Source organism: Vulpes vulpes, chromosome 13 (assembly GCF_048418805.1).
Source record: "Vulpes vulpes isolate BD-2025 chromosome 13, VulVul3, whole genome shotgun sequence".
In the NCBI taxonomy this organism is placed as follows: domain Eukaryota; kingdom Metazoa; phylum Chordata; class Mammalia; order Carnivora; family Canidae; genus Vulpes; species Vulpes vulpes.
In genome coordinates this window covers 121040803-121057888 of record NC_132792.1, presented here as the reverse complement: position 1 = coordinate 121057888, position 17086 = coordinate 121040803, and the positions used below count along the sequence as shown (strand labels likewise).

General features: G+C 38.4%; 1 protein-coding gene across 1 annotated transcript in view; it reads right to left on the bottom strand.

Annotated features, from left to right (window-relative positions):
* DNAH14 (dynein axonemal heavy chain 14) overlaps positions 1–17086 on the bottom strand; it is a 317326-nt gene that overhangs the window by 56342 nt on the left and 243898 nt on the right. Inside the window, 5 exon segments of the mRNA XM_072733718.1 lie at positions 597–827; positions 5267–5482; positions 6383–6523; positions 13302–13397; positions 13836–13967. Coding sequence (XP_072589819.1) covers positions 597–827; positions 5267–5482; positions 6383–6523; positions 13302–13397; positions 13836–13967 — 816 coding nt within the window.

The window sequence follows — 17086 nt, the reverse complement described above, 5'->3', positions numbered from 1 at the left end:
ACCTGGGTGGCTCAGTTGGTTGGGTGTCCGACTCTTGATTGAGGCTCAGGTCATGATCTCAGAGTCATGAGACTGAGCCCTGTATTTGGGGTCCCTGCTCAGTAGGAAGTCTATTTGAGATTCTCTCTCCCTTTGCTGCCCACCCCCAACTTTTTCTTTTAAGAAAAATAAAAAGTAAATGTTAGTATTTGGACACCAAAGAAAGCCTGATCTGAGAGAACTGAACACTGAAAAGCCACTGTAGTTATTATTTTTAAAAAGATTTTATGTATTTTGACAGAGAAAGTGCCCATGCACACACATGTACGAGGGAGTGGTGGCAGACAGAGAGGGAAAGAGAGAGTCTACAGCAAACTCCAATGCTGAGCAGGGAGCCTAATGTGGGGCTTGATCCCAGGGCCCTGAGATCATGACCTGAGCTAAAATCAAGAGTCAGATGCTCAACAGACTATGCCACCTAGGCATTCCTGTTTCTTTATTATTTTTTCCATGACAAATTTACTTGTAACTCAAAGCTTTCAGTTTCTATGCTTGGTGCACACAGTATATATGTCAGCTGCATGGAATTGGGTGGTTGGGACATTCTGTCCAAATACCTGCAAGAGGACACTCCCTCCTATTTTCATAGCATTTTCAATTTTTTGGATGTAACTGCTGTCTTTGATGGAGAGCTCCTGCAGCCTGGGCCCTTCCATTTGCCGGATCCAGTTGTGTGCCTGCTTGTGGGGGTCAATCAGCAGCGGCCACTGCAGGCCATTCTTGATCAGGATGGCATTCTCTGTTGAATACTGACCAAGGGGGAGTCCCTGAGAGTGCCATCGGCCAATCTGGAATGAGATAGTTAGTACTTTACTGTTTCATATACTTCTTCACATCTTTAGTATCCTATAGGATACCAAAGGATCTTACAGGCTCACTGCCTTTAGAAAAATCAAATACTCTTTAAGAGGACTAAGGAAATAACAATTTAAATGCTGGGATATGAAATTTTGGGTCAGATGAGTAATTATTCACTAAAACACACTTTTCTGTTCATCAGGAAGGATGAACGCCCATCACAACAAAAATGCTCTGGGAAACAGATAAATATAGGACAGGGTACCTGTTCCCAAGGATCCTGGACTCTAATGCATACATGAAACATGCAATAACACAGAATTATACAGGTGTAATCACAGCTAGTCTGCTGCACACCCACCACCTGCCAAGCACATACATACATTATCTGGTTAAATTGCGACAACAACCCTAATTGTTTGGAAGGAGGAACTGGGGTCTGCCTGTGGTTGGACTGTCAGAGGAAGAGGCAGACCGAGGGTTTGACTCAGATGCTGACTCCAGGACTGATAAACTTCTCATCCTCACATAGTCTCTGCCTGTGGCTCTGACTTCATGGCAGTATCAGCAGGTTGGGAGGAAAAAGCCAAGAAGGCCTATGGAGGTTTGAGAAGGAACAGGACACAGGGGACGTCCTAGGCAGTAGGGCATCCTCAGGAGAAGCCAAGGATACTTCTCAGTTTTTAAAGGAAAGAAAAAGTTTTTCACTTAAGCCTGTGAAGAACTGCATGCTCTAGAAGTCTACACAAAAGGAAACAGGAAAAGGGATGAAGAATCCTGAAACCCAGGAGTAGCCCTGTTTGTACCCGAATATAGGTGCCTAGAGTGAAGGTCAGCATGGTGAGAGAAACACATTACCCACCCAAGAGTTTCTGTTCTCCTGACTTCCATGCTTCTCTTTAGTGTTTTACCAAAGTATGTATTCCTAAATGCTATAATTTCACTTCGCTAATTTTGGAACTTTAGATAAAGGAAATCTTAAAGTATATTCCCTTTTCTGTCCAACATCATCTGTGTTGTTTTATAGCTGTCTTTATTCATTCCCATTGCTGTAGAGTATTTATGAACACACCTAGATTTATTTATACATTCTACTGCTGAGGGCACTTAGAGTGTTGTGATCTCTCATTTTAGATTTAACTTTTATTTCCCTACTGAATGATGAGGTTAAGCAGTTTTCAAATGTTTATTGGTGATTTTGTGAGCTGCCTGCTTAAAGTTCTTACCCATTTATTTACTGGCTTTTATGTCTTTTGCTTATTGATTGGTAGTAGACCTTTTTACTGCAAATATCCTCTTCTATTCATTGACTTCTCTTCATAGCCTCTGAGTGGTGATTTTTGATGAACAGAATGTCTAAATTTCAATGTAATTCAATTAATGTTTTCCTTTATGGTTAGTTCTGCTTAATCTTTTCTTAGGGTCATGAACATTTTCTCTTAAATTATGCCTTACTAATTTGCCTTCCATGGTTAGGGTCACCATTCAATTGCAATTGATTTTTTATGTGTGGTGTGTGGTAATGATCAAATTTCTTTCTTTCTTTCTTTCTTTCTTTCTTTCTTTCTTTCTTTCTTTCTTTCTTTCTTTTTTCTTTCTCTCTCTCTCTCTCTCTCTCTCTCTCTCTCTCTCTCTTTTGCTGGTAGACATTCAATCACCCAGCACTATTTATTGAAAAGACTACTAATTCCAAACTGCACTGCAGTACCAGCTTTGTCGTAAGTCAGACATCCACATGTGTGTGAGTCTGTGTCTGGGATCTCTGTTCTCCATTGGTGGTATTGTTTGTTCTGCACTGGTTACACATGGATAAATAAATCCACCATCCTAACTAGTGTAGCTTTAAAGTAAATGTTGATATTTGATGCTGCAAGTCCTTCTACCTGTTCATCAACAACATCTTAGACATGTTGGCTCTTTGCCTCCTCTTATTACTTTTGGAATCAGTTTGTCATGTAAGAGACACATACATGCTCCCCCCACCTGTTGGAATTATGACTAGGATTACAACTTCAGGATACTGAGTCTTTCAGTTCATGAACATGGCATAACTCTTCATTTATTTAGGTTTTTAAAAATTTATCTCAATAATGTTTTATAGTTTTGTTTCTGTAAGTTTTACACAACTTCTTGATGGATTCATTTTGATGCTATGATAAAAACACTGAACCTGTTTGTTGCTGGTAGAGAGAAATATAATCAGTTTCTTTGAGAAACTTTACTAAACTGGTATGAAGTCACATGATCTATCTACAGACTCTCTTGGGTTTTTCTAGGTACATATCATCTGCAAAAACTTCTATTTTTTTCTTCTTTTCCAATTCTAATATCTTTCACTTCTTTTTCTTCCCTTACTGCACTATCTAGGATCTCTGCTAGGATGTTAGATACAACTGGAGATGGTGGATGTCCCCTTGTCATGTTTCTAGTCTCACAGGAAAATTTTTGACCAATGCTTAATTTTTTCAATTCTGATTTCTTCTTTGACCTATGGTTAGTTTGGGAGTGTATATCCTAATTTCCAGAAATATGGGGATTTTCAAAGAAACTTTTAATTATTGATTTCTGGCTCTATTGCCTTTTGGACAGATAATATACTCTGTGATTTAAATCCTTTGATATTGGTTGGAACTTTTTGGTGGTTTATTATATGGTGGGTAGTGTTCTACACGTGTTTTCATAGAATGTGTAAGCTTCAGGTGTAGGCCACAGGGTCCTACAAATGCCCACTAAGCCTGTTGATTACATTGCTCAAATGTCCTCTATTCCTACTGATTTTTGTGTTCTTTTTTTATGAGTTACAGGAAGCAGTATGTTAAAATCTTTCTCTATGATTGTAGATTTGTCCATTTTTATCTGTAGTTCTTTTAATGTGGGTTTTGTATTGTTTCAAGTCTTATTATTAGGCACAAATTCAGAATTGATAAAATGTTCTTGGAGACTTAAACTAATTCTTACCACAACATAAACTTATTTAATTCTAGTAATCTTTTTTTTGCCTTAAAGTCTACTCTGTCCTTTTTGGTAATCTGTGGTAAATTTCCTCCCCCCACCTTTTATTTTAACTGTCAACCTTTATGATTTAGAAATGTCCTTCTAAGTAACTTACAGTCTCTATTTTGAGCTTTAGTTTATATTTTTATATAGTCTTACAATCTCAGCCTTTTAAGTGGACTTCTTTGGATCACTTGCATCTAATGTAATTGTTGATATATTTGGGTTTAAGTTGGTTATTGGCATTATGAAAATGAGAAGCCAGTATTTGCTTCTGAGATTTTGTAAATTGGGTGGTTAAAGTTATCAATCTAAAATTACTCTTTGGGGATAAATTAAAAAAAGGTGCATTTCTTTTTCATCCTCTCCACACAGATAGATAGACAATAAATATCTATTGATAAATGTAAGGTCTGTATTTTTGGTTTTCTTTTCTTTTTCTTTCTTTCTTTCTTTCTTTCTTTCTTTCTTTCTTTCTTTCTTTCTTTCTTTCTTCTTTCTTTCTTCTTCTTTCTTTCTTTCAATTTTATTTATTTATTCATGAGAGACACAGAGAGAGGCAGAGACATAGGCAGAGGGAGAAGCAGGTGCCCTGTGGGGAGCCTGATGTGGGACTCGATCCCAGGACTCCAGGATCACGACCTGAGCCAAAAGCAGACGCTCAACCACTGAGCTACCCAGGTGTCCCTTTCTGGCTCCTTCTAAGAATACTACCTATGGTTCAGTAAGTTCACCAATTTTATTTTTTAAAAGATTTTATTTATTCATTTTAGAGAGAAAGAGTAAGTGAGAGCAAGAAAGGGCAGAGGTAGAGGGAGAGAGGGGCTGATCCCATGACCCTGAGATCATGATCTGAGCCAAAATCAGTAACCAGATACTTAACCAACTAGCCACCCATGTGCCCCAAGCTCACCAATTTTATTAATGAAAGGGACTTCTGGGAGAGAAATTGGCTATGTTTATTAGGGCGAGGCAGTAAAATTACAATGAGTAAGAGAATTTTCTGTGACTTTTGCCCCGAGAATGAGAAACAAGAGATGTAACTAACTGAGGCATTAGAACTATAACTTAAAATTTTTTTTAAAATTTCAGTATTTTCCTCTGTCAAACAATTTGAGGGCACTTGGGTGGTTCAATCAGTTAAGCATCTGCCTTTGTCTCAGGTCAGGATCTCAGAATCCTGGGATTGAGCCCCAAAGTGGGTGGGCTCCCTGCTCAGGTGGGAGTCTGCTTCTCCCTTTCCCTCTGCCTGCTGCTCCCCCTGCTTGTGCTCTCTCTGATAAATAAATAAATAAATAAATAAATAAAAAAAATCTTAAAACAACAACAACAACAAACAATTTGGGGAAAAGATCCCAGTTTAAAAAAATGCACTTATGCCCAAAATTCAAATCAACAACAGCCACTTAACTGGATAACAGAAATATGTTACTACCTCATGTTTTTGTGCCATGACTTCAATTAAGGAAAAGTTAGGGGACAAAGAAATGTTGTTTTTAGTGCAAAGGCTCTCCCATTTGTTCACAATTAGCTGGCGAAATTCTGCTGTTAACACTCCACTGTAGACAATGCATGCTGCTGAAATAAGTATGTCGCCCAAAATTCCTTCCAACTTCTTGTCTATTTGATTGATTGTTTCTTGCCATCGAGTCTAAATGTTAAAATAAAAAGGAGTTCTTGCTATTTGACATAAAATATACTATTATGAGACAGTTCAGATATTTGTGGTCTCCAACTTGGATATAGCATTGCTATCACTATTACTGTTCTCATGCTGTGTTTGCATTTAAATTAATAATGGATAATATCATAAAACAAACTATTTTCTATGGGGAACATGAGTCCTATTCTTGGATTTGTCAACAGTGTCATATTTGTTAGGACCCATAGTCAAGTCCTTTGTCTTATAAAGCAAGATAATTTTTAAATTAACAATTAGTTATATTATTAATGATGTTCAATATAATATTGACTTATATTTATTGAATCCTTAGATGTCTAACAGGCATTTTACTTTGAAAGTCTCATTTGACACTTTCAATATCCTATTAAGTAAAAGCCATTGACTTCATTTTAAGACCAGGAGACTGAAGTTTAGAGATTAGCAGAAATTTTTTTAAAAAGGGATGAAAGAGGTCTGAGGATTGACAGAACAGAATAAAATGTTCTCCATTATGACATCTCATCCCTTTTAGCCATCCCTGTTTTATGCATTTGGCTCAGGCTGTCCCTGTGCTGGACAAAGGAAAGCCCCATGACATGTTCTTTGACAGGTTTCCTGTTGACCTTATCAGACAAGAGAACTGATGTCTGGGGAACAAGAGAAAGTCCTGTTTAATCCTTGTAGTCTGTTGCCTCTGTTTTAAGACTTCTTGACCAGGACTCCTTTATTTTTATCAGGAGTGTCTACTGATCTCAATAAAAAGCAACTGGATGATAAGATAGTTTTAGGGGGTACATGATACGACCTTTGGTGAAAATAACATCTTGGGGTTCGTCAAGCTCAGTAGAAATTACTAAAGGAGAGAAATAAAACGAAAGAGAATCATGCCTTCTCATCCTTCAGAGCAGTCAGTAAGACAGATGCACACTGCAAGCGCTTGGTGGCCAGTTTTCTTCTGTTTGCCAAGAGTTGTTTTTCAGCAACTATATCTTTGTAGGCTGCCTGCAAAAACAGCAGATGCTCTTCAATCTGAAAGACAGACAATTAATTCATTATCGAGACACAGTATTACGCTCATTTTGCCTCAAGAGTTTAACTATCACTTATATGAATATAGGATGTGGTTACTTCATTTCCACATCCTGGAAAATCTTCCTGGAGAGATGGATTATGTTAACAATAGAAACATAGTTTTTAAATAAATGATTCCATGAAAGTCAAGTTTGCCTTTAAAAGGTCACATTCCTCAATGGGCTTTCTTATAAGCTCAGCACTTGAAGAATCATCATTTTCTGATTTATTTTTCACACAGAAAATGTCATATCCAGTTTCCTTCTCCAAGAAAATGACTGAACTTTATCATCCCAGATACACTGACCAGCCTGGAGGAATGGGTAGGTTTTTTGAAGGAAGGCTGGTAGGATGAAGCAGCTCTAACCTATGCCTGGGCTGTCAGTGGAAAAGATACCATCATGAATAGCTGACAAAATGATATTCTTAAATTAGTGCTTATCTTGATAACGCCTTTGCTCAAAAGCATTTGGTGAATTTCTATAAAAATGATTGCCCATGGATATGGCCCAAAGTTTTGGCCTTGTCAATAAAAGCCTCCCCGTTCTGACCCCAACCTCCCTCCCCAATGTCAACTCCTTTCCAATAACATTACACTGTTGCCAGACTGCTTTCTTCCATATTTCCTACACACACCTTAAATATTCTTGCCTCTGGGATTTGACTGCCATCCTTCCCTTGTACCTGAAATCGTTCCTTGAAAGGATCCCTTGGATCTACATCCAAGGCATTCTTTAAAATCCTTATCACGTTCCAGATGCCACAAAGCCTCTGTCCTCTCAAATCCACACTGATGTACTTGTTTATAACCATCGTTTGAGCACTAATCATAAATTGCCTGATATTATCTCTTGGGTTGTGGACTTATTATCCTTATATTTTATATTTATATTTTTGAAAGATGTTCATGTCTTCTCAAAATCTTTGAAGACAGTGTTTAACATGGAAACTCGAACACAGTATGTTCATGGATTCATGTATACCAAATTGTGCTTATTGAATAGAGTTTCTAATTTATAATTTATCCTCCTAAATATGTTATTCTAGTGAAAATATCTAAATACACACACACACACACACATTACTACCTGTGGCATGATTACTCTAAAGATTTATTTATTACTGGTTCGCCCATAATGATTACTCAGTTCTTTTTACGCTAATATAAAATGCTGTTTTGTTTGCTCATTCCTTTTGATTTGATTATTCTGAGAAAACGTTCTTGCTACTTGTGACATAGTGAACTGTATAAATATTTAAGTGTAGGGGCTTTACTGACTCAACTAAACATGTAAAATTCCTTTTTCTTTTTTTTTCTGCTTTGTGCTGTCATTTTATTTTCTTCTAGTTCAAGTATAGTTAATATACAGTGTTATATTGGTTTCAAGTGTACAATATAGTGATTCTATAATTCCATACATTGCACAATGCTCATCAGGACAGGCACACTCCTTAAACCCCATTCCCTAATTCCCTATTTCCCACCCACCCACCCACCTTCCCTTTGGTGATCATCAGTGTGTTTTCTAGAATGAAGAGTCTGTTTTTGGGCTTTTCTTTCTTTGTTTCTTAAGTTCCATATTAGTGAGATCATATGGTTGGTATTGGTCTTTCTTTGATTTCATTCATTATACTCTCTAGCTCTATCCATGTCATTGCAAATGGCAAGATGAAATCTGGCTGAGTAATATTCCATTGTCTATACATATACCACATCTTCTTTATCCATTTATCAATCAGTGGACACATGGGCTGCTTCCATATCTTGGCTATTGTAAATAATGCTGCTATAAACATACTCCATACTATTTTCCATAATGGCTGCACCAGTTTGCATTCTCACCAACAGTGCACAGGGGTTCTTTTTTCTCCACATCCTCCCCAACATTTGTTTCTTGTTTTTGATTGTGGCCATTCTGACAGGTGTGAGGTATTATTGTGCTTTTGATCTGCATTTTCCTGATGATGTTACAAGACAGGCACTATGCTCTCCAAGATAACATTTTTAATGAATCCCCATGTAATATCATAGCTTCTGGCATTATTGATTTCCCCTAACGTTCCCTATATTTTTTGGAAATATTTTTTATATTAGGGCCCAAGTGAACAAAAGATCTATTTTTAAAATAGGAGACAGTACATAACTGAGGAGAAAATCTCAACGAAGGGCTTAAAACCAGTGGTGTTAACTATTATACTCACTTTTAAAATGCTAAGTGTATCTATTAATATTTTATAAACATTTAAATATACTTGAGTTCAATGAATTAAAATATTTGAAATGTCTGGTGAAGGCCAAGGTTGCAAGCTGGAAGGGAATGCAGACTACTTTTAAGTTAGGTTTTGACTGAAATTTAGAGTTTATTTTTTTCTGCCCTACCACTTGATAATAGTAAAAAGAAAAAGGACAATATTATAAATTTTTGTTGGGTGAATGAATGAAATACAAAAAATATACCAAAAATCATGAATGAACTGAGTAAATACTAAAATCGAAAGTACCAGGCATCAAGGAATAAGTGAAAGGGAGTTCCAGTCCAAGATGGTGACACAGGGGGCATCTGAACCCATCTGCTCCTGTGGACACACCAAACCTACAACTATGCACAGAGCTAGTCCCCATGAAAGAAATTCAGAAACTAGCTGAGCAACTCCTACACACCGGGTGAATAAAAAGTATTCAAATCCACACAGTAAAGGCTGGGACACTCCTACCACAGCCTACACCCCTGGCACAATGACACAAACAGGAGAACTCACAACTCTAGCTTCCCTTGCAGGTGAAGATTTTGAACCCAACATCTCATGTCTCAACCTTTAAGACTTCCACCTAAGGGATGGGCCCCCAAAAACAGTTAGCTCTGAAAGCCAAGAGGGCTTACATCCATAAGACCTACTGAACTAGAACAAATACTTTCTAAATGGCTATCCCTCCAGGGCTTAGCATGGAGGGAGTAGATAGAAATGTGTATCTCTCAGTCTTTGCTTTAAGGAGGCCTATCTGAAAGAGGCTGTGGTCTAAGGGTCAGGCTTCCAGTTTAGCACACATTTAGGGGCTGACTGTGATCCTCCTGCACTGGTGGTTGTGGCCCACAGGATACAGTACCTGAGCACCCAGCTCTGGTGGCCAGAAACCTTGTGTTTGTGGGTCGCCAGAACTACAGCAAACAAAGAAATAATTCTCAACTGGCTCAGTGTCGAGGGCTTCGACAGAAACACTCATCTCCCAATCTGTCCCTGAAGAGAGCTATTTACACAGGCGTCCAAAGAGCCTGCATCTAGGTACTGACGGAGATGCTTCCCTTTGGGCCACTCTGAATACTGGGAATCTCTAAGAAAAAACAAAGCTGCTTGGGCAATGGTGTGAGAGACACCAGGATCTCAGGCTGGGCCGAGGAGGTTCATGTCCTACACAAGACCATTCTGACAGGATAGGGAGATATGGCTGTTTTGTTAAATGCAGAGAAGCCAACACAGAGAGTTAAGGAAAATAAAGAAACAGAATTATTTATTCCAAATCACAGAAAAATGAAATAACTGACCTGAAAAATAAAACTACAGACTAATACCCTTGATGAATAAAGATGCAAAAATTCTCAACAAAATAGAGCAAAGTGCATTAAAGAACACATTAAAAGAACTGCACAAAAAAAAAATAAATAAAAGAACTGCACACCATGACCACATAGGATTTATCCCTGAGATGCAAAGATGGTTCAAAATATGCAAATCAGTAAATGTATTATATCACATTAATAGAATGCATGATAAAAGTCACACGATCATCACAATAAATGCAGAAAAAGCATTTGACAGAATACAATATCAGTTCATGATAAAAACCATCAACAGATTGGGTATAGGAAGAACAAACCTTAAAATAATAAAGGGCAGTTACTACAACAAACCTATAGCTAACGTAATATTCCATGGTGAAAAACTGAGAGCTTTTCCTTTAAGATCAGGAACAAGATAAGGATGCCCACCCTCAACATTCTTACTCAATATAGTATTAGAAGTCCTGATTAGAGCAATCAGGCAAGACAATACCCAAATCAGAAAGGAGTAAGTAAAAGTGTTAACTATTTGCAGATGACATGCTTTTGTATATAGAAAGTCCCCAAAATTCAACCACAAATAACTATTAGAACTAATCAACAATGTCAGTAAAATTGCAGGATGTAAGATCAATATTCAGAAATCAGTAGCATTTCTGAACAATAATGAAAACAGTATGTGGTAATGGCATAAAATAGACACAGAGACTAGTGGGACAGAATAGAGAGCCCTGGAGTAAATCCTGGCATACATGGTCAACTAATATTCAACAAGGGAGCCAAGAACAATCCAATGGGGAAGGACAATCTCTCCCACCAAATGGTGCCAAGATAACATGCAGAACAATGAAAGTGGAGTCCTATCTTACACCATTCACAAAATTAACTCAGAATAAATCAAAATACCATCAAACTGATACCATAAAACTCCTAGAAGAAAATGTAGGGAAGAAACTGCTCGACATTGGTCTTGGTGATGATTTTTTTTTTTGGATAGAGTACCAAAAGCACAAATAATAAAAGCAAAAATCAACAACTGGGACTACATCAAACTTCAAATTTTCTGCAGATCAAAATAAACAATTAACAAAATGAAAGGAAAAACCTAAAAAAAAGAATAGTTTTGTAAAACGGTTGGATAAGATGCTAATATCCAAAATATATAAAGATCTTTTACAATTCAGTAACAAAACCCAAATTATCCAATTAAAAAATAAGCAGAAGATGGAGTACACCTGGGTGGCTCAGTCAGTTAAGCATCTCAACTCTGACTCTTGATTTAGGTTCAGGTCATGATCTTAGGGTCACGGGACTGAGCCCCACATCAGGCTCTGCTTGGTGAGGAGCCTGCTTGGGATTCTCTCTCTCCCTCTGCCCCTGCCCCTCCCCCACTTGTTCTCTCTTTCTCTCTCTCAAAATAAATAAATATTTTAAAAAATGAGCAGAGGAACTAAAGAGACATTTTTCCAAAGAAGACATATAGATGGGCAACAGACGTGAGAAGATATTCAACATCACTGATCATCAAAGAAATGCAAATTAAACAAAACCACAAAGAGATATCACCTCACACCTGTTAGAATGGGTCAGAAAAAACAGTATAGACATTTTACAATATTAATTCTTCCTAACCATGAGCATAGACTATTTACAGACTATTTCTGTAGTGGTTGCTAAGTGGTCCTGTGCCATGCTCTGGAGAGCACTCCCAGCCCCGCCACTGCCCACCCCGGCCCTCCATCCCCATTCTGTTTTTACTGTAGGCTCCAGGACCTGACACTGCTCTGTGACTGGTTGGTGTCTGTGCCACACCAGTTACTAGATTAATCATTCCTGGGGAGAAGTATTTTATAGTGGAGTAGGTAAGTGCATGGGCTTTAGAGTTAGACACGCCTGGGTTAGAGCATGGGCACCACTAGAGGGTCACGGTGTTGGACAAATTTATAAATCTTTCACTTAAGCTTTCTCCCTTGTAAACATCTCCTTCTGAAAGCTGACCTGAGGATTAAATGTGAAAGTCTGTATAAAGCCTCAGTGTGGGGGATCCCTGGGTGGCGCAGCGGTTTGGCGCCTGCCTTTGGCCCAGGGCGCGATCCTGGAGACCCGGGATCGAGTCCCACATCGGGCTCCCGGTGCATGGAGCCTGCTTCTCCCTCTGCCTATGTCTCTGCCTCTCTCTCTCTCTCTCTCTCTGTGACTATTATAAATAAAAAAAAAAGCCTCAGTGTGGTACTTGGAACATAGTATACACTCAATAAATGTTAGCTATTATTAACACATCTCTAAATATAACTATATAGGTACATGATCAGCTGCAACAAAGTATTAGCGATAAAATGACATGTCAGCACAAAATATATTCAGTAAAAATTTATTAATTTTCTTAAAAAATGTCTGATACTTTTTAGATAGCTGAGTTTGCAAGAAATGCCTTTGGGGCCAGGCAGGTGACACAAATGCTTGAAGTGAGTTGGGGGCTTATTACAGACAAGTGAGAGTGCCAACCCAAGGCTGCCAGATCTTCTGAATTTTCTTCTGAATGAAGGCAGAAATTCAAATTTTAAATGAAATCCCCAGATCTTAAAATGTTGGTAACGACGTTGAAATGGAGAGCTTAGGGAGAAAGACCATACAGGTAAACAGAAGATGCCAACGGGCTGGATCTCTCTGCTAGAGGTTGTCTCTCAAGTGTGCTATGTTACCCACTCTCACTGTCTGTGAACAGGCTGGTGACCTCAGTCCTGGCTCTTGTAATAATATCCCTATTTTAACTTAAAACCCAGAAGTTTAAGAAATAACCTTGTCTTTACAAAACAAAAGAGTCATTGATATAAACAGGTTAAGGACAGTTTTTTTAAGATCACAGTTTGATAGTGGGTGGGTCTTTGGTAGACAGAAGTCACAAAGCTCTCCTGGGAGAAATCTGGTGAAATGTTAGTTAATATATTACTGATACAGTAATAATTATCATTTTTGAGTGTTTTACTATATGGAAGGTACCCTTACATATAGTACTGGTATTATTTACTTAATCACAATTAATCTCTTCATTACCTTTATTATCCTCATTTTATTCTAAACTGATAAAACTCTACTGAGGTAATGACGATGGTGTTTCTTGGTGTTTCTGACTAGTTCACAAAGGTGTTGCAAGTTTAACAAGCGAACAAATGTCTTACCAGCTGCAAACCTCTTTGTTTCTCAGCCAGCCTTTGCTGTGCAATTTTGAGGACATTCTGAGCTTCAGCTACTTGCATTTGCTTAGGGCCCACCACCTTAAAAAAGAATGTCACAACATTTAAGTGTTAAAAAATGTCAAGTTAAAAATGTTGCTTCTGTTTGAAAGACATTTATAAGTGTCAATTCTTATGATCGGCTTTCCTAGAAATTATGTGTACAAAAGGGATATAAAGAAGTTTAATATGGTGAAATATACGAAAACCAAATAAAACAATAGCATAGTTGCCATAAATAAAATAATGAAAAATAAATATAATAAATATATTTATTTAAAAAGTAATTATTTATAAAATATAATAATAAAAACAATTTAAAAATAAAATTTGTATCTGTTAGCATAATATCTTTGATTCAAGTTGCACTAGGTATCCTTTCACAGAAGTTCATTTGAGCATTGTTAAGGGAACATTATTTCTGGGACTCTGAGGTGTCCCTTCCAGGTTGTTTTAGGTACTGAGGAGGAAAGAACATACCTTCTGCACTTCATGGTAGTTATTCAAAGCTATAACCCACTGGCACATAGAGCAACAGGCAACAGACACGAGAGCAATCTTGTTTGGGTTGAAATCAGGTAAGATTAAAATTTTTTTCAGCTTCATGAAAACCTAGAGATAATACAATTCGTGTATTACAAGAAAAAGCAATGTTGTTGACCTGAAGTTGTCCTAAATACACAATATACACTAAAACAAAATTTTATTGCACATAAGAAATACTCCACTCCTCTTAGATGGTAGGCTTATAGCACAGCTGTGTACACAGTGGCTCCAGTTGCAGAGGAGGGCAAAGCCTCGCTTACAAATATCTTGTTATTGCTACTGTTGGCACAGCAGCTTTGCCGGAGTTTTAAAAAAGGGACTCCATTTTACAACAAAGAGAAAGCAGATAAACATGGAATTTGGTGTGCAAGGAGATCTGAAGTCTCTCTCATGCAACCTGAGGTATGAGAAGATAGAACACTGTGCCCTACCTTCTGACCCCAAGGGGCATATCTGCAGGGCACAGTTCCCAGGCCCCAGTGAAGGGTCTGGGTTGTCAGTGGTGGCAGTGAGGCCTGAGCACGCTGAGGACACTATAGGTGACTTGTGTCACATGCCTTTTTTCCAGTTGCTTACATACTATTTCTCCTCTATTTTGCGGAGCCATAATCAAAATAAAATCCTTCTGAGACCTGAGATTCCTTTTCTTCTCTTGTCTGGTAGGTCAGAACCATTTTGCTAAATAATTTAGATGGCAGGTGATCCATTATCAATTTATTATTGCTGTTTTCATTATTGCTTAAAATACTGTTATGCTTTTAATAACTTCTTTAGATAAGCTATTATTTTAGCTTGAAAGTTCTATTTAAACAAAACCAAAGGAATCATTTTTACTAAGAATGCTTCAGAGAGTGAGTAGTTGTTACATTAATCCATGAGTAATACGGATGTCAGCACTAACATTCTGCTAAAGAATTCACCTTGTTCATATATGATCCTGTATTTCCTAATAACATAGATTATCACTGTAAGTAATTAATTAATTGTGTTTTTAGCTGTTTCGTATCTGGCTTCCCTCTTATAACGTCAACTTCATAACATCGAGGAATGAGTTGGTCTTGTAAGCTATTGTCGTGTCTCATGATGTCCTTTAGAAGGAAAATACTCCATAGATAGTTGTGAATGAATTAAGGACAGGGCGCTGTGTGCATCTACAAATCTACCTGCCTAACATCTCAGCTCAGCTCTTGCCTAATACTCCTGTTCGGATATTCCTCTAGCCTCTACACTGGAATTACCCAGTTCTAAAATCACTTTCACATTTCTGGGTATTTGTTACCACAGCAACCACTGCCTGTGGCCCAAATCTCTGAGTTTCCTGTGAGCACTGTGACAAATCAGCACAGCCTGGGTGACCAAAGACCATAACTTATGCTCTGGCCGTGCTGGAGACCAGAAATCTGAAATCAAGGTCCAGGTGGGACAGTACTCGCTCTGGGGGCCTGGTGGAGATTCTGTTCCTTGCCTTTTCCAGCTTCTGCTGCCAGAGGCATATTACTTGGCTTATGGCCACATGGGTGGTGTCTGGGCTAGTTACTGCTCTCTACTGTGCCTCTGTCCAGGCCCTCGTAACCTTCCGCCTACCCTGCCATACTTTTCTCCTTTTCCTACAGGACTCCTTTGTCCAGCATGGCCTCCCACTACATTGGGCACTGAGCCCCAACACTTACTCAGGACTCTGGCCCACTCTCATGGTCCTTGAAGTGCTACAGTAAATCTATATTCTTCTGAATTAAATCTGCTCCAGAAAAACCCTTCACTAGGTGTCTACACTACTTGATTTTCTTCTATTTTTTTCTCTGCTCTCATCTGTCCCCCATCTCCTCCAGCATGAATTAATATTTTCAAAGTGCTCGGAACAATGTCTGGCATATGTTGTTATATGAACATTTGTTACACAAATTAAAATAAATCTTTGGGATCCAGTTCAAGATGGTGATGTAGGAGGATCCGAAACTTCCCTTCTCCAAATCTACAACTACATAAGAACAACTATCTTTAAAAGGAACCAAGAAGCTACCTGAATACTCCTACACATTGGGCAATGAGAATAAACACCCCTGAAATGGGTAGCAGAAGCAGAGACAATCTTGCTGTACACCCACTCCTGGCATGGTGACCCACAATTGGGAGGGAACTCACAGCCCCAAGCTTCTCTCTGAAAAGTTTGAACTCCCACACCTGGCACCTTACCTTTTTAGACCTGCACCTGAGAGAAGATCCCCAAAACATCTGGTTTTGAAAGCCAACAGGGCTTGCATCCACAAGACTCCCGAGGCCACAGTGAACTGAGGAACAGTCCTGAAAGAGCTCATGCAGACTTATCCCCTAGGGCCCAGTGCACAGGCGGGTAACTGAAAGGTTCCCAATCATCCAGGGAAAGAGGCCCATGTGCTTAGCTCATAGCTTTGACATGAGGGTTGGTGTTCTAGTTTCACATACCAAACAAAACTAGCAAAAAAAGAACACCTGGGTGGCTCAGTTGTTGAGGATTTGCCTTTGGCTCGGGTCATGATCAGGTCCTGGGCTTGAGTCCTATATCAGGCTCCCTGCAGGAAGCCTGCTTCTCCCTTTGACTATGTCTCTGCCTCTCTCTTTGTGTCTCTCATGGATAAATAAAATCTTAAAAAAAAATGAGAGCAGAAATAATGAAATAGAGACTAAAAACACAATGGAAAAGATCAATGAATTGAGGAGTTGGTTTTTTAAAAAAGACAGAACTGAAAAACCTGTAGTTAATTCACCAAGAAAAAAAGAGAGGGCTCAAATAAATAAAAACAGAAACAAAAGAGATACTACAATATACCCCAGAGGTACAAACAGATTAGAAGAGACTGCTATGAACAATTATACACCAACAAATAGGATGAGTTAAAAGAAATGGATAAATTCCTAGAAACATGCAACTTACCAAGACTGAGTCATGAAATAGAAAATCTGGACAGACTAATTATTGGTAAAGAGATTGAACCAGTGATGAAAAACCTCCCAACAAACAAAAGTCTAGAACTAGCTGGCTTCAGTGACAAATTCTTTTTTTTTTTTTTAACATATATACATTCTTAAAGATTTTATTTATTAATCATGAGAGATACACAGAGAGAGGCAGAGGCACAGGCAGAGGGAGAAGCAGGCTCCACGCAGGGAGCCCGATGCAGGATTCGATCCTGGAACTCCGGGATCAC